Source organism: Pseudopipra pipra, chromosome 8 (genome assembly GCF_036250125.1).
Source record: "Pseudopipra pipra isolate bDixPip1 chromosome 8, bDixPip1.hap1, whole genome shotgun sequence".
In the NCBI taxonomy this organism is placed as follows: domain Eukaryota; kingdom Metazoa; phylum Chordata; class Aves; order Passeriformes; family Pipridae; genus Pseudopipra; species Pseudopipra pipra.
The window spans coordinates 3,063,398-3,085,603 of record NC_087556.1 but is presented as its reverse complement, the minus strand read 5'-3'; the positions used below and the strand labels follow the sequence as shown (position 1 = coordinate 3,085,603).

At 40.4% G+C, this 22,206-nt stretch overlaps 1 protein-coding gene across 2 annotated transcripts in view; it reads left to right on the top strand.

Moving 5' to 3' along the window:
- The window catches only part of IPMK (inositol polyphosphate multikinase), a 38,374-nt gene extending 21,068 nt beyond the window's left edge, over positions 1 to 17,306 (top strand). For both annotated transcript variants that reach the window (XM_064662190.1, XM_064662191.1), the window contains exons 4-6: positions 4,896 to 5,068; positions 13,285 to 13,366; positions 14,324 to 17,306. In XM_064662190.1, the coding sequence (XP_064518260.1) occupies positions 4,896 to 5,068; positions 13,285 to 13,366; positions 14,324 to 14,958 (890 nt within the window). In that variant the 3' untranslated portion in view covers positions 14,959 to 17,306. The remainder of the gene's footprint in view (positions 1 to 4,895; positions 5,069 to 13,284; positions 13,367 to 14,323) is intronic.
- Positions 17,307 to 22,206: the final 4,900 nt, after the last annotated feature.

The following is a 22,206-nucleotide window of genomic DNA, read 5'->3' as shown; positions in this document are numbered from 1 at the left end:
CCTCTGTCATTGGTTTGAATGGAACAAAGATCTGGTGTCTTAAATTTTGTGTTCATCTAACACTGGGAGTCAGGAAGAAAAAGGTATTTTGGTAGAGCAACTGGAAGATTGTCTCTTCAAGGGAAAATAGGTATTATTGTTGTATTTAAAACAGAAACTAGCTTTTCTTCTGGGGACTTTTCTTATTCACACTGGGGAAATAGAGCTTCTGGAACATACCGAAGCAAAGGGATGCTGTCGAGTCCATTTAAATACATGGGCACCAAAACTAGATGCTGTGGTCCTTTAAAATAACTCCGTCTTCTTTTGCTTATGCTGTCACTTGATAGACTTGTTTTCCAAAGACAGTAGTGAGACAGAGTCCAAAGACATGGTCTAATCTCTGCAAGAAGAAATCCAAGGAAGGTTGTGGTAATACTGCCACTTTCTTGGCTCAGATTTGCTTTCATGCTTTCCTGTTTGGCACTAACTCAAATAGCTCTACCAGAGCTATATTTTTCCTTCCCTCACAATGTTCTGTGTGTCATGGAGCCCACCTAATATCCATCCCCTTCCAATTGCAAATAGTTTTTTTCTATTTGCAGTGTGATCTTAAGATGTAAAAATAAAAATAAAAATCTAGCCAAGATATAGTAATTCAACACAACCCTCATTTGCTTTGGGAATTCACTATCACTCTGCACCATGGGACTGAATTTTGGCAGGTCTCCACCAGTCATCCAGACATAGGAATAATGGCTTAAAGGAAGAGTAACTTTTGATTTTGTTTGTTTTTCTTCTTGGAAAGACTGTGCACTAACAGGAGCCCTCTTCATAGAAAGCTATGGCAGTGGTTCAACCAAAACACTGCACTGCCAACTCTGTTATCTGTAGTATTAATGAGCTTTGTGTAGTCTTGATAGAAATCACAGATGCTGGAGATGATGAAGCTTAGCAGAATGCATGTGTGTCTTGTTCTTAATTGTAGATTAAGGATATATTTGTAGGTTTTTTGCAGTCCTGACATTGGAAGCCTGACCTTTCCATTGGCAATCGCTGTTCTACAGGCTCTGGGGACACAGCTCTGTACAACCTCTGAGCCATGAACCCAGTAATTCCCTATTGTTGCTAATAGGGACATAGGTGACTTCTGAAAAAACAAAACTTAATTTAGGACCACTCTGAACTTGATTTGTGACCCTCTCTTATGTGAGTTTCCATGTGACAAGTAAGCAGGAACTGCAGTGGGTAAGGTGAAGAACACAAGGAATTTATTTCCTTACAGAAATATTTAGGAAGAACTGTCAGTCTTCTATACTGAAAAGGTAGATAAGTGGATTAAATAGCTATCTAAAAAGAGTGAAATGTATGAAATGTAAATGAAAATGTAGAAAGTATGAGGGAAAAGATGAACTCCCAGTATCAATACAATTTGTAAAAACACTGTCCTGTTCTGCTGAAATCACATACCCAGTGCTACTGCAAAGGAAATGGAGGTAGAGGTGGGTGAGATTCTGTCTCCTTAAGCTCATCTAAAATTGGTTGGATTTGAACTTTATCTTCACTGGCATTGTGGGCTTTTGGAGTTTATTCACAAAGAAGTGGAAAAGTAGTTATAAAGATGTAGGAGCCATCTGCTGCCAAGTTTTCTGGGTTTGGCTACTTACTTGTTGCCCATGCTTTTATTTATATTTTTTTAAAGTGACTTTACTGCTGCTCACTTCATACCATTGTCTAATTTGGTTGCCTAACTTAAGAATAGGGTAGATAAATATAACCCAGTTTCAAATCTTTCTTCATTTGTTGCTGTGGGCAGCTGAGGCTTTTCTCTGCTTATTTCTATGTTTTGAGAGATGTCTTCTAAGTTATGAAAAGGAATCAGATGCCTGAAGTGATTTTATCACTTCTGTCTGCAGTGTGTACTGAATACACTGGCGTGTTTTGGTGGTCTTTTGGTTTGTCTCCTTTGGAACTGTAATAAAATATGTAAATAATATGTCAAGGCACATCTTCCTGCCACTAGTAAATAGAAGTGGGCAGGGCAAGTCTGTGATGAATGATTTATTTAAATCCTCATAATGTATGGTCAGGACTACTGCTAGCAAAGCGAGATACAGAAATCGTTATGAATTCTTCTCTCTTTGAGGTTTTTTAATTTCATCTGAATTTAGATGGCGAATGCATGACTTCCAGAAGTACACTGGGTTAGCAGGGCACTATGTAATAATTTAGAAAGTCTTAATCGCTTGAAAAATCTGCAGGTTTTTGTTTTAACAACACAAGAAGAGGAAGAGAGCACCCTAGTTACTTGGGCTCAGGTTCAGACTCAGTGAGGCTCTTGAGAAGGACACAAATGTAAAAGTCCTAATTCTGAGCTAGCAGTTACCTAATAAGAAGGACTTAAATAACTCCAAAAAGTGTGAGAGAGATGAGTAATTTCTGGATAATTCACAGGCTTTGCCAAATAATTAGTATTTCCCAGGGTTTAACGTTAGCTATGGAGTTATTTTAATGCTTAATTTTTTAAAAATAGCTATTGTTACATTTTTAGGAGGTCTAGTTTAACACATCTGAAATGAATAGGGAACTAAGTGGTGACAGATATTTAGGACTTTTAAATATTTGAGAGGTGCTGAATGTTGGTGCTGTATGGTTAAAAAGAGGGAATTAGACCAGTGGAGTAGTGGACAGCAGATACCCATGGGTGCTCATGGAAATAGATGTTTTACACTGCTATCTATATGGTTATATATTAGAGTTGATGAAAACATTTTATCTAAATCATTTGTATCATTTGTGGTAACTTGCAATTTGTATAATTTCGTATTTGTAACAGTTTTGAGTCCAGAGTGCTCACAAAATGATCCAAAGCATTTTGGGGTTGGTGTTGAAGGACTGCAGCCCTTTTTTGAGATATTTTTGTGTTTATTGTCTTTCTTCACCTCCCATGGCAAACCTGTGGCTCTATGCTTTTTGAGAGCTAAGTACTGAAAACATTTGAACTTCATTTAGTTTTAGAATGGTGGCACAAATCTGTTATTTTCGGTGATTTCTGCAGTATGCGAAAAGGATTGGTGTGAAGGATGACAGATTTTTACAGTTTTTAATAACAGGTAGCTAACAGGTTTTATGGACTCCCCAGGTTTTGGTAGTGGTTCCCCAAAGTCCCACAAAAGCTGTGCTGATATCTGACTGAATTAGACCTCTGTATGACAACGTCAAGTAGTAAAAGTGGCACCTGCCTGATACAGAATACACTGCCTGGTGTGGAGAGTATTTGTCCTGCTTCTTCCTTGGGGATATTCACTGAGCAAATACCAAGCATGTTTGCTACCTGGGGCTCCTCAAAATTAACTACAAGTTCTTTAAGCTTGGATGTATTCTGCAGTTGTAGTTAGTGGGTGAGCTAGTCTAAAATGAAGCTCCTTTTGCTGTAGATCCTGCAGCCCAATGCAAATTGAAAGCTGATACAGTGAGTTAGTAGAAAAGTGGATTCTTTTTTTTTAAATAGTGTATTGATTTGACAGGTTTTCCTGAGAATGACTTTCCCTTGACAAGATGCCTGGTCCCATTCATACATAAAGCAGGCATCTAAGGCTTGAATTAAACCTATTTCAGATCGATAAATACACACTTTGGGAAATTGGAACATTTCATGATGGTGTAAATTGGGACATTTCATGATGGTGATCATGATGGTGTCAAAATTGAAGCTCTAATAGGCCTTAAAGTAATAAAAGTCCATGTAATTTCTTTTTCTTAAGAAAGTGTTTCTTCTTATTAGGGGAAATGAAACGTTGCTTGTTCACTTTGTCTTGACCCCGACTGGTTTTGTTACCTGTCTGTACAGCTTTCAAACAAAACACTTTGTGCCTTTGCTCTTTTTAAATTTGAACTGGTTTTGCTTTCTTTGGCAATTTCATTTTAGATCATGCTGCAGGAATGGGGAATAATGCAATGTTTATGTATTTGGGCTACATCAAGTCAAAGAAATACATGCATGGAATAGGCTGTACTAGAAAGAAAACCAGACTTTAAGTTAGTGCCTGGTGACAGGTGGATTTGAAGAAGCAGATATAAAGAATGAGACCTGTGTTCAGGCTGTGTATTGTCTTGGTGCATGCCATGTCCTGGTGTCCTGGCAAGGGCTGGAGATGCGTGCAGGCATCTCCCAAGCAGAGTCGAGCCAGGGAGTTACTGAAGTTCATTTCCTTGTGTTCTGACAGTCAGTGCTGGGGGTCATGCTGGTAATAGCCTCTTACCTGCCCTGGAGGAAAGCATAAGCCATTTTCATGAGGTTTTAGATACTCCTTTAAATCTTCAGGCGCTCCAAGTACTTTTGGGGTTTTTTGGTCCAGCCACCCTCCCAAAGGGACTGTTGGAAATGGATGAAAGGCATTCATTTAAAGGATTTGAAGAGTTTTCTCCCCAAAAGATGTGCCATGAGAAATGAGTAGAGATGGGAGTGGGATAAAAAGAAGCCAAATGAGCTGCACTTCAGCCCCTGAAGGGTAGGACTAAATGTTCACTTCATTTTTAAAACGACAGTAAACACTGTCTGCATTGCAAAACCATCCCTGCAGTAACCTGCATTTGAATGTGCTTAGTAATACCCTTTGAGATATGTTACTGAACTAATAAAAGCTACCCACTGATTTTTATCTGGGCAATAATTTGAATTTAAATGCTAGGTTAGCATAAGTTAATCGTATACAATTTTCTAAACAATAAAGCATTTAGAATTTCATACCAACAGAATTTGTGGGTGTCAGTGTTTGGAGACAAATTCGACTCTTAAAAAACTTATGTGCTGTTAAGTCTTAAACTGTTCTGCTTCCTCCAAAGGAGTTTGGCTAAAGCTATGCAATTATTTTGCTCTGACCCATTGTTTACAAAAGTTTTGGTTTTTTTGACAGATACGTATCTAAAACTGGAAGATGTGACCCGTAAGTTTAATAAGCCTTGCATAATGGATGTAAAAATAGGTCAGAAAAGTTATGATCCCTATGCTTCGGTGGAGAAGATACAGCAGCAGGTCAGCAAGTACCCGCTGATGGAAGAGATTGGCTTTTTGGTGCTCGGCATGAGGGTAAGAACTTGTTTTGTCTTCAATTTCAGTTTGTGCTCAGGCATCTTGTTCCACACCAGGTACAGGGGCTGGTTTTCCTAGCAAAGGACAGTCCTCCTGTGTTTTACATAAATGAAGCATTATCTGAATGTGTTGGGAGTACTGGTATTAACTGTTGTGTGAAATCTGTTCCAAAACACTGCCCTGGTTCCCAACAAGTGTTTAACTTGGCCGGGTCCCTTACAGGAAGCTATTTGCAACCTGGGCACTGTATATGTGTACGAGAGAGGGGCTGGGTATTTAAAACTGAATATAGTTGCAATTAATACTTCACCACCACAGCAGGTATTTAAAATTATCAAGGGTTTTTTTTGTGGTTTTGGTTTTTTTTTCTTTTAGGCTTATATCAGAGGTTTACATACTGAACCAGTCATTCTAATAATTTAATAATGAGCTGTATCCTCTCCACATTTTTCATCTTGATGTTCTTTCATAAATATATTTTTTACATATTTTTTCTATTTAGGGAAGAGTAAGTAAGCTCTCAGAGGTGATGCATGTAGCTATAAACAGCTGCTTATGTTCTACATTTTAAAAAGCTTTCCATCAGGAGGAAACCTCTTTTGATGCTTACACACTCAAGGAACAGCTGTGAGGGAAGGTTAGCTGGGCATGGATGAGGCCCTGCAGATGTCTGCACTAATTCCTTATTGCTCTTAGAAATACTAAGATTCAGTGTTTGTGTATTGGCTACTTTAAAACTTTCTGTACAGAAAAGCTGTACAGAACATTTGTGGCTTAGTAACAGATGTGTTGATGTCAGTACTGAGTTCCTGATGCAATCCAAAAGTATTTTTTTCTACTGTGATTGGTGCAGAAGTAATTTTCTTTTTGATGTGAGATTTTTGTCTTCCTTCTCACATACACAAAGCCAGGGGTCCTAAAGCTCCGCATCAAGATGCATAAATGGCTGAAGACTTTGATAAGCTTCCTCCTTGCTGTTCAATAGCACCCAGATTGCACCATTGTTTGAGCTAATTCTGATATCTCTGTAATGTTTTGTGTGGAATTGCCTAAGCTCCCAGCCTTAACTCTGCCTTGAGATAAGCTGCTACAGCTATAAATTATAGTGGTCATGTGTAGTAATTATGTAAGCCTGTGAGCAAGAACGTGGGAGTCGACTCAAAAAACAGCCAAACAGTTAGGATGGAAAAGGAAGGTTAGAGATTATAGCTTTGGATTTGATTTGTGTTATTACATAACCTTTCTTATCTCATGTGTAAAACAATGTACTTCATGTCCTTTGTTTTGTGACAGTGCAAAAGAAATGATTGATTGCTTCCGTGGTATGCTTGTGACTATTGTTTCTAACATGTCAGTTGTTTTTATCTTTGTCCTGTTGCAGAAATTTTTTCAATCCCCTAATTCAGATTGGATGTATACTGATGATTCCCCCAAGCAGTGCAGTTTTCCATCCAGTGTTTAACTAGATGAGATTTGGTTTTGTGCCTCTGGCACCAAATTGCATGTTAGAAGTTGTTTTCCAAAGAGAATTGAAAAGGTTCCTCCTCCCCTCATGCAACACTTGGCAAAGTCTGAATTCACAAGGCAGTTTCTCTGCCTCTTGATTATGGCCTGTCTGCTTGCTTTATTTTTGCAAGATTCCAACCATAGTATAAAACATTTTCCTGAATGGATATGTACTGCCCAGAACAGCTCACATGGTGGATGAAGTTTGCTCATGTTTGTTGGACAAAACATGGTGTAACATGATTCAGGAATTAGTCCATTCAGTGTTATTTTTAACATGGAAGGGGCTTGCCTCATAAGTTTCTATTTTAGAAGGGCAAGAAAGAGAGGGCTGGGAGAAACAGAATTTAGCTATGGTTTTTCTAAAGCAGCTGTGCTATAAGTTGTCATAAAGAGATAAAAACAACAAAAAGTGTTACAGGTGGGGGTTTTGCCCCAAAACTTACTTTTAGAGTGTATTTTTATCTCAAAAGCTATTGATACAGCTTTTTTTGATGCACTGGCAAATAAGCAATCATCTGTTCATATATCAAATATGTATGGTTTGCCCTTAAAAAGTGAGTCTCCTGTCTGGCACAGCATAGTACATAGTACACAGTTCTGGCATTTGACATGCTAACCTGTATTTATCTTACATGCTGCATAGACAGAACAAATGCATGGAAATGCATTTAGAAAATAAAGTTACTGAAATAACATTGGCTAAAACCACAATCCCATGTTTAGTGGAGAGGTTCCTTTCTTTAACAGATGCCCCATCCCTGAAAATGTCCAAGGCCAGGTTGGACAGGGCAGCCTGGTCTAGTGGAAGGTGTCCCTGCCCATGGCGGGGGATTGGAACTGGATTGTCTTTAAGGTCCCTTCAAAACCAGACCATTCTGAGATTCTGTGAGATTGGACGTGTTTTGTTATTGCAGTAGTGAGAGTTTAAATATAAGTTGGATGCAATAGCAAAACCACAAATTGTAATATGGTTTCAGTAGTAGACACACATATATAGATAAGAAATCTCTTCACAGCACGGGCAGTGTTAAATACAGAGCATTCTGCATGCTGATGAGCAGAAGCAGAGTGTGTGGGCTGTGCTCTCATTTCAGATTCACAGTCCATTTGGAATCCACAGTTCCCAGTTTCTGCAGGTTTTCTTTTTTCCAGGAGATCCTGATTGCAATCTATTCCATAATATTTCCGAAACACTTTTTTGAAGCAGTATGACCCATCATTGACCCCTATTGTTTGTACCTATGAACATGCAGGCAGTAAAGTTTAATAATCAAAGCTGGTTTTAGAAGTGAATTTCCTAATCTACAGCACATGTTTCTGCAGGGTGTTTTCAAACTGACTATAGCTTAGTCTGTTTTATGAGTTCTTCATGAACTCTTTCTAGTATTGTGGTAAGTTTCATAAGCTCTGATCTGTGAATAGCAAGATTTAGGAAGGGAGGAGTAACAAAGATACTAAATACCAAATCTAGTGTTCAGATTCTTCCACAGTAAAAAATTACCAGAACTAGGTTTTTTACATTTTTAAGTCTAATTCAAGCTTTGATGTTTAAGAAAACAGGAAGACAAAGCAAACCAAAAACTAAAAGCCAAACAAACAAACCACCCCCCAACCAGCAAACCACAAAAAACCCATAGCAATTGAAAGAAACTAGCCAAAAGCTCTGAAAAAAACTCCTCCAAACCCCAGAGCAGATATTTTTTTATTATATGAAAAGGAGGCATGAAAGAAGTGTATTCTAATGAGATGCTTCATGGAAGTTCTGGGAGTCCAAAATTCTGTATTAAGCTATTTTTAAGATGGTTCATGATTGAACCATTGTTTCTTTTATTTAGGAGATTATTAGTCTGCTTTTTCACTGAATAAATTTCAACATAATTTCATTCTGCAACATATTTATGTAAGGACTTCACTAAAACGTTATATTGACTGTCAGAGCATTTGGGGGTACACTTAGTCTTTGAAGCACTCTGATTTTGTTATGTGGTTTAACACAAGGACTTGGTATCTTGTATTTTTTATAAGGATATATTTTTTCCTCTTGGTACTGATTGCCATTGAAATGGTGAAAGATATGTCAGAATGGGCAGATTATTGTCTAAGCATAGTCTTGGAAACAGGGGAGCAGGGATGCATCCTTCCTGTGCTGAATTTTCAAGGCAGCAGCAATCAGGGATGGGATGTGTGTACTTTCATCATATGTGGTCTGGCAACAACAACATAAGTTTAAAAAAACAAAAGTCAAAATTATGGGAGGTGTTGTTTAAATAAATAGTTTTGGATAACTGGGCATGCTCTCAGCAGCAGTGATAGTTGACAACATTACTGTAAAACAGAGATATCAAATAAGAGAATGTATTTTTTTAAAAAAATTTTCCTTTTGTTATTTTTTCTTTAAATCCTTGCTTTACTTCCGTTTTCAGAAAAGAAAAAAACAAGGCTTGTTGAAGCTCTGTTCAAATCTTGCACTGTGGCAGGTTTATGGGCCTGCAGAGAACCTGGGGTCACTCAGGCGTGAAGGAAACCTGTGTATTTGTATTTGGACAGGCAGAGGTACAGGCAGAAGGTGGCCAGGGGTGTATGTGGGTCTGGGCCTGGTGCTGGAGGTGCCCCCTGCAGATGTGCCTGGGTAAGCCCTGCTTACCCCTTGCTTTCAGCTTGGCTCCAGTTTTGGCAGCAGGCTGGGGACTGACATTCAGATGCCAGTCAGGAGTGTAGAGGTGCTTTGTTGTAAACAGAAACCTCTGTGTAACATAGGGGTGACTATTAGGTGTATTTATGGAAAAAACCTGAGGGGTGGGCAGCTCTGTGGGTGCCCAGTGAAGGCTGCATGCCATGGCATCAGAGCACGGATCTCTAATCTCCGTGTCCTTGCTTAGGACAGCAGATCCCAGGCTGCTGTTGGGGTGCAAGCAAGGGAGCAGGGATGGATGTCAGGAACTCTGCAGGAAGCTGCTTCCCGGGCACCGACTGGTGCATGGGAATGTCAGCAGTGCACAGGTCCATGTCATGTGTGCCATTGAGTTGGCCTTCACTCCTGCAGGTGCCCTCTGGAGTGCTGTACAAGCCTGCTCAAAATAGGTTGGGGTTATTTTCCTGACTTTCAGTAATGTGGGTTAGTAGATATTTTTTGCATATATGAAACAGCTCTGCAAGTTACTGAATAGAGATTTTTATTTGTGCTAGCAGTATCTCCCCCAAACAGGAAATAATACTCTTAATGTGTATTTAAATTGTACTTTTTGAAAATCAGGGAGTTGCCACAGTTAAGTGTTTGAACAGTGTGTATATTTTTCTACCTCACCATGGAAGTTGGTACTGAATTATCATAATTAACATTGTATGACATTTGATACCTATTTTCCTCAGTTTAATATCCTAAAGCTGAAGTCACAAGGTTTCCAAACTGTGTATCTCTGCTGAGACCTCACAAGGGTTGTGCTTTTTTTAAAGACCTCACTGGACCAACTTTTTATTTTAACTCAAGGTTTTCATCAGTCCAGGAACATCAGATGAACTACCTGTAACTGAAAAAAGGGTATAATAAGCCCAGTGTGGGCATGCAAGCAGCAATGACCCAACACCTCATAGGGAAACAAAAGCCAAGTGGAGGTTAAGAACATCCAAAGATAATTTCCCTCAACAGTTAATGGTCTGGTTTTTTTGCTGTGCTGCCCATACAGAGTCACTGCTACTGCCATTTGAAATCCTGAACCCGTTAACATACTGGATTCCAGAGCTGTTTGTGCAGTGGGAGCAGCTTGTAGGCACAAGGAGGAGCCTTCACATTGTCAGCCAGAACAGCTCTGATCTCGCATACTAAGAATATATAAAAATGACTGATGAAGCAGGAGGCAGTGTTTTGCAGCTCATAGAGTTTTCTTTGTCTTGCACTCTGCAAAGAACCTCCCTGTGAACAGAGAGCAAACACATAACAAGCTGTGGCATATGGATAAGAAATGAGATTTTCCTGTCTAATAATTTCTTAGCTGTTGGTAAGGATCTGACTTATCATCGTTCTGACAGAAATGGGCTGGTACAGACAGCGGCAACAACAGGGATACAGAAAAGGCTTGGTTCAAAGACAAATATCATTTTGGGAAGGGTTAGTAAAGCAGATTAGCAGTGGTGACAGCGTGAACAAAAGCACAGTGAAGCAAGAGGTCTGTCTAATAGGAAGTTGATATTAGTCTGCTGCTCCTTGTGTTTGAGGGGTAGGTGAGGGTGGAGCAAGAGCTGATGAGAGATTATTTCTGTTTGAGCCTGGGTTTCTGTTCCCTTGCTTTCAGAATGGGGTTTAATGTATTTGTATTTGAGTGACGTTTTCCAGAAATGTTTCTTCTAGACTCTTCCCTGCAGTTGAGCAAAGGCTCGAGGTGGTGTTAAGAGACAGCTCTTTAGCTGACATGGAGAACACTTTTGTGATTCCCCAGATCTGTTGTCCTTTAACACCACTGTCTGCAGCCAAGCCTGCTGGTGACTGAGAGTGTTCTGAGTGCATAAGGCAGTTAAATACATACATAAATAAATACTTGTGGTGTGGGTGTGGGACACGGTACTTTATCACTGACCATTTTGTATAGTTAAAAATGCACTGTTAGTGCCAAACATGCACATCTGCCTGGGTGTTTGTAAACTATATAGAAAGACATTTGGGGGAATGGTTTTGTGCAAATTCTGAGGAGAGGTGGGGTGACTTCTTGGGAAACCCAGCTCAGAAGCCCAGGGGCTGAGGTACTGCTTCAGCATTCCTCTGGAAAACAAAATGAGTTTGCAGATCTTAATCAGCATTTTTGAGCTAGTGCCCATGTCGCAAAAACTGTAGCTCCTACGGGAAGAGATAAAGTTCTGGTCCTGGTAAACAAGATGATTTGGTCAGGAACTGCTGCAGTGCTGATGTCTGTGGGAAGCTGCCTCTGGGCTGACTACGTGAAAATGTTTAATCTCATTTTACTCATTTTAATCTCAGGAAACAGCTAGTGAGAACTTAGATGTTGTCATCAGACTCTTTATTCTCTTTCTAAGCAACATTTTTTTTCTTCATTTTTTATTTAACTGCCTTTGACTTGTAGCTCTTTAAAAGGTTTTTGAAACTTCTCATAGGTTTCTGAAAGTTACTTCGGTATCTGAAGTGTTAACATAAGTAATCTTTGAGTTCCTGTGTAGTATGCTGTACTTCTTTCGTGTGCTTTGGAAAAAAAAACAGAAAAACCTAAGTGGAGAAAAATTAATGATTTTGTGAACCCAAAATCACATTGGTCAAATGCAGTTTTAGAATAATTCATCTCTGCTTTCTGCATCTCATGGCTTTCTGCAGTTCATACACATCGAGGCCTCAGTTTCTCCAAATATCATAACACTGAAAATAGGGATCATAGCAGTGGGAAGTGTCTCTGCTACCAAGTGAGTTTAAACATTCAGGCTTACAGCTCTTATTTCTTTAGAATAACCAGAATTATTTACTGACCCTTTGCTTCAGGGTTGGTGACTTAAATCAGTTTCCACAAACTATGATTTAAGTTCTCTGGGGACTTTGAATTTAATTACTTCTGTCCTTTTGTCAAAATAAGAGCTGTTTGAGCTATTGAGAGTTCTTCCCAGCTACTTTGCAAAGCAGGAGGTGGGGACCTGTGTATTAATGGATTTGTTGTGGTTGGGATGGGGAGAGAGGTTTTGAGGTGAAGGGCTGCAGTGAAAACAGGGAATTCTGTTTTCTTTCTTTATTGCTCCTGTACCACTCCTTTCTGCGTGCTGCTGTTTCACTGTCCTGGACTTCACTTGTTGGCTACAGCAAGGACAAGCCCCCAAAGGAGGGATCAGGAGCAGGCACTTCACCAGTGTGCCCTGACTTGCTTTCCATGGGATCCTCTCTTTATGGGGGGTGAAGGGAATGGTGTGGCCGGGATGGGTGCCATGGAGTTGGGTGGTCTGAACAAGTGCCAAGCATGAAGTTCCTGCCAGAGAAAACTGCCTGCCTGGTAACACCATTATTTTGGCAAATAAGAATTGTCTACACTCTCATAAACAAATTATACTTGGGCCTATCTGCCTGGCATGTTTCTGCTATGGAAATTATTTCAGTTAGAGAGAAAAGGTGTCTACACATAAAACATTTTTGAATTAAGTCCTTAAGCTTGTACAATATGGACAAAACTACCTGTGTGAGTTGCCTCCCTTTCAGATGAGAGTTGATGTACTGCTGTCAAAGCTGGAACCCAGCTTTTGCTCAGCTGCTGTCATTTATTCGGTGTGACCTCATTTGTGCTGACAATTACAATTCTGGATGGGTTTTGCAAGCTGGGCCTTGGTGGTAATTCTGTTTCGCTCTTGTGCTAATAGTTTTATAGTTCTAAGAACTCAAAATAATTGTGTTGAAATTTTTGCTTGTTATGTCTTACTGATTTAACATCCCCAGTAACACGTGTGGGAGTGTGATAGATTCAGGTCTCATCTTTGATTTGCAAGGCAGGGGCCATATAAAAACAGTTCCCTGTGATGGTTACATTGCTGTAGCTTGGAGCCCAAGGGCTGAAGAGAGGGTTTTGGAGAGCACTAGAGGGCAGTGCTGGCCACTGCAAGAAACTTAAAAACTGCGAGGGCTAAACGGTGCCCAGGGTTTTGTGGCCTGTCTGTGAGTCTCTCTTGCTCTGCAGAAATACTGATGTTTCAAAATACCTATGGGGCCTCCTCCTTGCCTCTTTCAGGTGTACCATGTCTCTTCAGACAGCTACGAGACACAAAACCAACACTATGGAAGGAGCTTGACCAAGGAAACAGTAAAGGACGGTAAGGGAATTCAGATGTCAGAATTCAGTGCACTTGGATATTTTTCATTTATTTACTTACTTACAGAACTGTATGGAAAAAGTAGTCCTTGTGTTCCCATTTTAGAAGTCCTTTTTTGTCCTCATGCCAGGTGGGTCTTTAGCTGTTCCCTGTATAATTTGAGCTACCTGTCAATCTGAAATTAAGAGTGCAGTTGGCTGTAACAGTAGTGCAGACTATAGGAATTTCCTCCTCACGTCTCTTTTACTACTAATAAGGAGGTGATAGTTGTAGAATTCAATTTTTTTTTGCAGCTTTGAAACTATAATGAAATAGAAACCTTTTAAAAGTATTAAATGCTTTTATAATATATTTTTTTTTATCTCTAGTTGTCTTCTGTGAATATCTAAGTGTCTTTTATATTAGAAAGCTGCTACCAGTGCATCTTTCAGTTCAAGGGACCTTCTCAGTGGAAGTCAGTCCACATGTTGCTCTGCATTAACCATAAATAAAAATGCTGCCACCATAGGGCTGTTTGGTGATAACTAATGCAAACTACTTATTAGTTGACACCTGTTCATCTGTCCCCCAGCAAAGGACAGAAGGGTGCACACACCAACACACCCATGATAACAAGCTGCTTGAGACTGTTTATCTGTGGAAAATTTAATGGATTTAACATTTGCCCAAAACTGTCCAGGCACTTAATAAATTACTTGGGGAGCAGGAACCACGTTCTTTTACTGTTTGCTTGATACATTTAGTTCTACTGCTTGGGCTTGGATTGTAAGTAATAGTATACAGCAGGTGAGGTGACTGACGGTATCAGAATTCCTTGGTCCACTTTAGGTTTAGTTAATAATTGCCTGAAAGGAAACCACCTGAGTGCTGTCTGTTCCTTCAAATAAGAACTATGAAGATTGTTTGTTTTCCTTTCGGAGATGAAAATAATCCCAAAATGTATCTTATTTCTTGCAGGCATCTCAAAGTTTTTCCACAGTGGGTACTGCTTGAGGAAAGACGTGGTAGCTGCCAGCATTCAGAAGATTGAAAAGATTTTGGAGTGGTTTGAGGGCCAGACGCAACTCAACTTTTATGCAAGCTCATTGCTTTTTGTCTATGAAGGTTCGTGTCAGGCAACAACTGTGAGGTTGAGTGATGTCACCTTGGTGGAGAAGAGAGGAATGCCCAAAGGCCTGTTATCAGGTGGAGATGTACTGGAGTGTAATAATAATATTCATGTAATAAATTCTACAGAGAATGGAAAAATTGAAGCCTCTGTAAGTAAAGGCTTGTCCAAATTTTATGCACTTCACAAAAAGTCATGCTCGAAGAGGCACCACAGTCAGCTCTCACTGAAAGTTGAAAACTTGGAGCAAGACAACGTGTGGAAAAGCAGCACGTGCATTGCACAGGAGCACCTGAACGGAAACGTTCTACCCCAACTGGAAAAAGTTTTCTATCACATGCCAGCAGAGACCAAGGAAAGTGCAAACGTTGAAGTCCGAATGATCGATTTTGCTCACGTGTTTCCTAGCAACGCAAAGGATGAGGGCTACATTTATGGTCTGAAAAATCTAATCACAGTACTTCAAAGTATTTTGGATAACTAAATTCTTTGCTATGTTTTTTATCGGGGCCAATGATAAAAGAGCAACAACATGAAGAATTTCTGCACTTGTAATGCTGTATACTGGGTTTGTATTGTTCTATATTTTATTTGTCTTTGTACTTTTGGTAGAAGGGTTTAACTTTTTATAATTTCACTCAGGAAAATAATTGATAGTTAATTAGGGAGTATGAAAGGATGAAGATACTTGAGATATAAAGCAGGATAGGTAAATGAATAGAATGAAGTGTATGTGGTTGTCTTAAATCCAAGGACAACCAGAAGCAAGGGTTATGTTAGTTCCTATAATGACTTTAGCATAGATGACATTTGCCCACTTAGCCTTGACACTGAGCCGCATCTCCATTAACAAATCTGTAGAAAATAGACTGAAAGCTGTAAGGTAGGTGCAGGATCAATGTCCTCAGCACTGCCTTTGTGTTTACTGTATTTGAATAACTGGAGTAACCCTGCTTGGAGAGAAATCCCATGCTGAGTCAGCAGTCTTGCTTGAAGCATCGAAAAGTGCTTTTCCGTGTCACGGGAAGATATTGCTGTTCTTTCAGCTCTCATGGGGGCCTTTTCTTCCCCCACTGTGGGTGTCTGTAGTCAATGTTCACCACTGATGATCAACCACATAATTTGTGTTGAGGTGCTAAGAAAATGCTGGAGTAAAATACCATAACAGGCTTAAACTGCACAATTTCTAGAGAAACTGTTAGTTCCTAAGAGAGAGCAAAAGTATGCAAATGCAAAACGTTCCAGCAAGTAATTTGGTTTAGAAGATTAAGTCAGTCTGTTAACGGAGTGTCTGATGCTGTGATTAAGGGAAATGCCTCGCTCTGTTGTTTTCATGGCGCTTCTCCAAAAACATTGGTTCAAAAAGCAAACTAATGGAGTAGAGGAACAGAGCGTTCTCAGTGAGCGCACAGAGATCTCTGCTGGCCACCGGCCGCTTGCGTTTTTGCAACAGGCATTTCAGGCTTCTGCTGCTGGGGAGCACGGATTGGAGCCATGAGCAGTACAGGCAAAGGACTCTCCTGTGGAGATCGTTGGGCCCTGGAGCCACCAGCTGAGCCACCAGCTGTGCCACCACTTGTGCTAGTGGAGCTGGGGCTCTCCCACCCTGGGCTACAGCTGCCACTGGTTTCTTCTAATGACACACAGGCAAGCTGCGCAATTTGAAAGTTGTCCCGTTTCTTTCTTCTTCATGGGAAAAAAAATCGAGCTGTTTTATGGAATACTTGAGGTCAGGATGATGTATCCAAAGCATTTTTGGTTGTATCTCTTCCGTATGCTGTGCTGCCGTGTGTATACAGTGAGCTGTTTGAAAAGTGGAGACGGCCAAGCCTTGCCATCTGTAGAGCAAGATTTTAATGCTTAAAGCAAAGCCCCAGGATGAAAACGTTTTAGAATGGTCCTTGGAAACGTATGTCTTTTCCATGTGGGCTTACCGTGACCCTGTGACCTTGCTGCTCTCTCTGTACAACGTTCTGCAGTGTGCACTCAACTGTGTACCTGTCTTGGCAAGTTCTTCATTTCACACCTGTTATCTATATGAGAAAGAAACACATAGTTTTTCAAGCAAATATGCTGTTTTAAGTAAAGCTGAAATTTTATCTGAGAACTTGGGTTGATTGAAGAAACAGGGTATTACTGTGTGTAGAACTACATTGTTTTAACTTCAGAGCTCATATTGGCCAAAGCGTTCAAGAATGAAACCAACTATTAGTAACAATGTTTTTGAAGTGTGGGAAAAGGGGCTTGCAGAGGAGGGGCAGTATCATTTTGTTGACAATTTCATGTGAATTACGGTGAAGGCTGAGGGGAAGGTACAAGAAAGAAAGGGACTTTTTTTTTTCTACCTGGTATTTCTCTTGCACCATATAGTTATAGTGTATTTCCAAATCTCTGTGAATTAATTTAAGCCATATTCTAGAAAGAGTTTGTGGGTTTGTTTGCTTTGACGCTGATTTCTCTGTTATGATTTCGTTGTTCTGTTCCATAACACTAGAGTACTCCCGGCTTAAGTGGCCTTGTATGATAAATTTACAAGGTTTTATAGAAAATATGGGCAACACCATAATTTTTGTCCTCAGTAATTCATCTCTTCTGGATTTTAATCCATTTTATGCCAGAGAAATCAGACATTTGCCTCAAAGAAGTCAGTTATTAGAAAATTATCTGTATGCTCTTGGTATCACTCACTGTCCTGTCTCTGCTTTAAGATATACTTCCTCAGTGTTTGAATGCTCTTTAATTATGGATTGTTTTGTTGGCTATGGCAGTGTTTGTAATGCACCTGGAATATTGTCAACCTGTCAGAATATTTTGAATAAAAAAATAATTTTATCATGGTGTTTGTACCGGTAGTTATTACGAATGTATTTCTGTTAATTTAAAATGTAGCTTGAGAGACAATAGTATTTTTTGTTGGAAGTTCTGTAAATAAAGCTTACTGTAGAGGTGTTGGAGCATAGTACCAGCTGTGAGTCTTAAGCCTGCAAAGCCCTTATATTGACATTGTTGTTGCACATTTTAGACTTGGTGGCTCTGGTGTCTTGTATCTGATCCGATTGTTTTCAGTTACAGTTGGAGATGTATTCACAGAAATCATTCAACAGAATATGGAATTAATCAGATGATGAAGAGGGAGACTGGTCACTGAGCTGGTACACTGCCATCAATCTCCCTTCCTGACAGCAATGCCCCTTTTGTTCTCTGGCTGAAGTATACAGGACAGGCAACCGTTGTGTGGAAATCTTCATGGGAATGGTAACAAGGCTTGTAGGTGTTTCTGTCCCATAAAATGGAGGGTTGGTCCCTGCCCTGGACTGGTGTGGTGTAGCTGGGTGCTGGGGATGCTGAGGAAACCTGTCATTTGATTTTAAGCAATAAGACTTGGGTTTAGCAAAGCTGACTGTCAAAAGGGAAGACTCATGCAGCATTGTCACTCTTGGACTCTGAGAATATATGCTTTTGAAGCCTTTCTACCTAGGTGACGTGAGAAGTGTGTATAGGCTTACTTAAGGAGAGCTTGATTTGTATAAAGTTTTATAAAAAAGTATATACATATATGGTATTTTTGGATATGGGTGAAATTTGTTGCAAAATTACATTGGAATTTATTATATCGCTATGAAATGTTTAAAATATTTTAATCAATTTGTTTTATGAACTAAACTGGAGACTTTGCCTGTAGTTGTGATTCTCATGAAACTTGTACTGGTTTTTTTTTTCTACTGTAATGCATAGCCAGTGTTCTTTTCCACAACCTCACAATTTTATGGAGAACTTTTAAAGTACTCAGTAGATTAGGAAATCACTAATTTCCAGTAATTTGATTAACAGAGTGCATATGTTCTTGAAATATTTCAGTGCACATGATATTTTAAGTAATGTTAATATGTTACACACCTAGAGACCCTGTAAAACTTCCTCCCCTGCATAGAGCTCCTGATTGTGCAGAGTTTAAAATGGGCCTTTTCAGGTGTAACAGCAGCAGCAGTGGTGAAGGGAAGGCATCACCTACGCTGGCCATGTCAGGTGTGCAGGGGTGTTGACAGCCTGAACCTAAAATCATTGGAATTACTTGCTCACTTCATGATGTGAAGAACTGTCAAATGTAGGAAGCATCCACATCTGCTGTTTAAAGTTATGAATACCTGTTCATCCTCCTCATTTCTTCTGGGGTTTTTTTCTTTCCTCAAGTGAGCTTTCCTCCTGAGTGCCTTCTTTGCCCTTGCCCTTCTACCTTCTGTAGCATCACGGTGGAATATTTTAATGGAAATTCTTATTTCCTGAAGAGCTTATGCCCCATAACTGCTCTTAAAGTGCCCATATTTCAAAACACCGTTAAAATGCCTCAGATACTGCGTGAATGCACACTCCTCTGAAAGAGGAGGAGTGGCTGCTGGTGGGGATGCTTCGAAACATCTTTACCTGGGGTTTGAAGAGGACATTTTGAGGGCAAGGTGAGTGACAGTGGAACTGCATGGAGTTTTCCTTCCCTTCCTGCAGGTAGTGTTGAGCTTTGGAGCGGGGAATGGGGAGAGTTCCTAAGGACTGAGCAGGTGTCTTGCAGGGAGAATATGCTGTGCATATTGCTTGGGTTACACAGTAGGATGTGATCTGGCAAGTGCATTCGTCTCCATAGCCACAGGCCAAATCCTGCCTATCCTTCACATTCACAGCAATGTGTAATGGATGCTGCAGAAGAAGATTATCATCCAAAGGGCAAATGTGTTTGAAAGGGGAAAATTAACAAAGCTAAAGGTTGTACAGCAGAAAACATGTTTGAGTAAGTCTCTTTTACTCTGGTCTCATTTAGTGGACGTGGGCCCTGTGGATTTGGAGTTTGTTACATGACATTTAGTAGCAGATGGTCAGAACAAAGGTATTTCAAAACCGCCTTAGTTTGAATTGTGGACATTGGTTCAAATAGTTACTTTATTTTTTTTTAAAAAGTGACCTGTGAAGTAACTTCCAAATACAATGTGTGTCGCATCTGGTTCTAAATGAAACTAGAGTGCACAAAGGCACTTTAATCCTCTGGGAACTGTACTGGAAAGTAGATGAAAGCATGTGAAACTGCACCTGATGCTGTGTTGTTAATTGTTTTTAAACTCTTAAAATTCTACATGCTTGATGGGTGAATGTATCTAGTCTAGTCTGGTCTCAGTTTCTTTGATTCAAGAGTCTAAAGCCACCCTCAATCTTCTCTAATCTGTATATGTTTGTAATTTCATTTGCTGTTTTCTGCCCTTCTTGGACTATAGGAGGTATTGTTAATATTACCTGTGTTTATTTTATAGAACATTGTACTATGCTATCTACCAACTTTTGTAACTTAAGAAGTGATATTTGGGGTCATTCTAATAGCTGTATATTTGGCAAATTATTAAAATTTTCTGCAAGTGACTTGCAAGTATAATTGGTTTCTTTTTAATACAGGAAGATTGTTGAGAAAAAGTTTTCCTGAATATACGTGCACTCTCTCTCCCTCTTTCTCTCCCCCTTTCTCTCCCTCTTTCTCTCCCTCTTTCTCTCCCCCTTTCTCTCCCCCTTTCTCTCCCCCTTTCTCTCCCCCTTTCTCTCCCCCTTTCTCTCCCCCTTTCTCTCCCCCTTTCTCTCCCCCTTTCTCTCCCCCTTTCTCTCCCCCTTTCTCTCCCCCTTTCTCTCCCCCTTTCTCTCCCCCTTTCTCTCCCCCTTTCTCTCCCCCTTTCTCTCCCCCTTTCTCTCCCCCTTTCTCTCCCCCTTTCTCTCCCCCTTTCTCTCCCCCTTTCTCTCCCCCTTTCTCTCCCCCTTTCTCTCCCCCTTTCTCTCCCCCTTTCTCTCCCCCTTTCTCTCCCCCTTTCTCTCCCCCTTTCTCTCCCCCTTTCTCTCCCCCTTTCTCTCCCCCTTTCTCTCCCCCTTTCTCTCCCCCTTTCTCTCCCCCTTTCTCTCCCCCTTTCTCTCCCCCTTTCTCTCCCTCTTTCTCTCCCTCCTTCTCTCCCTCCTTCTCTCTCTCTCCCTCTCTCTCCCTCTTTCTCTCTGTCTTTCTCCTCTTTTTTATGCACTCTATAATGGATATTTCCATTGGATTTACCAGGTTTGCTTTACCATCATATTTTGGTGACAGCATCCATTGCCATTTTTTGTTGAGAATAGCTGCTTGTATACGAGAGTCATCTCTATAAAATTAAAAAAAATAAATCTGTACGCCGTAAAGCCCCCAGTACATAACTTGTTTTTTGAACAAAACCCCTCTCTCCTTGTAGGAGGTACTTCTCTGAATGAAAAGAGTATTGGAGAAGACAAAGCCATCCCTCTAATTGGGACACAGGGAAAAATAATCATAAATTTGAGACAAGTCAGGGCTCAATGAACACGTAGAAAATGGCAATTTTCCTCCAGAAGGATCAAACCTGCAAGTTCTCTTTAATGTTTGATTGAAAGTCGTGAAAACTGCAGCTTAAGGGTTTTGGGGCTGACTTGATTTTTCTCCTTGTCCTTTCACTTGTTGCTTCACAGCTGTGAATGAAAATGAAATTAAACAACTGATGGGCATCATGGTTGTAATTGCATTGGAATGTTTGGTGACAATTAATAGTTATTTTCAGATAAGGGGTACTTAAGCACTATGCCTGCATTTACTTTGGGGTATAGAGCATAGCACTCATATTTTACATAAAGTTTTGAGTAAATGAATTAAATTCTCTATGCAGGGCATCTGTATCTAAAATCCCCATAATCCTTTAAATTTATCCTGGAAAACATTTAACAGGACCACTAGAGGCTGTGTATGTTGTTGATTACAAGCTGTTTTGCATCCACCATCAGGTCCTGAATTCTGAAAGCCTGCAGGAATTGCCTTACTGCTTCATCGTAAGTTGGTTTGGAGGGGTGGGGTGGTATTTGTTGAGTTTTTGGGGTTTTTTGGGGGGTTTTTTGGTTTTGAATGTGTTGTCTTGCTCGTATACCAAAAGCTTTCTAAATGTGTTCAGTAGTCTTAAATACTGTCCCATGGCTCTGCATAGCCTTCCTTCTCATGCTCCGGAATTGAAGAAATATGGAAAACTGGGGGTGAGGCTGTAACTGGCAAAAAGCACAGTTTCGTGAGGATCTAGCTTTGAGTTTTAGAATTAAGAAATGAATAGTGTTATATATTGAAGAATCTTCTAAAAAAAAAAAATCCCCATTTCCTTGGTTTAAAGTGAAGGAGGAATCGTGCTCCTTCACTGCCGTTTCCCATCACTTGTCAGCGGGGTGTCACCCAGCTGGGGTCACCCTCTTGTCAGGGGGTAACCCTGTCTCTCTGCTGTCTCCTTCCTTATGCACACATGCATGTTTGAATAGCTGCACAGTGAAACGTGTCAGGGGAGCTGATGTGGCTGAGAACTGCCTCAGACAAAAGAAAAATGCCATATGGGGAGGTGTGTTTCACTGGAATCCCATCTGATACATAAATTCCTAATTTTCTGCTGTCCTGGCTTCCTCAGCTTGGCTCGTTTTGAGGGAGACGAGTGCCTCTTTTGGGCAGTGGAGGCAATAAAAGACTGGGGCTGTACAATGGGAATGGGTGTTAAAGAATCCATTCAGTGCAAGTAGCTGCAGTGGAGCTGCAGGTTGAGCTCTGGCGGGTCCGTAGCCCAAGGCAAGAGGCCATGAACTGCTGATTCTGTGCACAAAAAAGGGCCTGGGGACCTGTGGCACTGGCCACAGGACCAGACACTCAGAGACACAGCAGGAGCTGACAACCCCCAGACTTTTC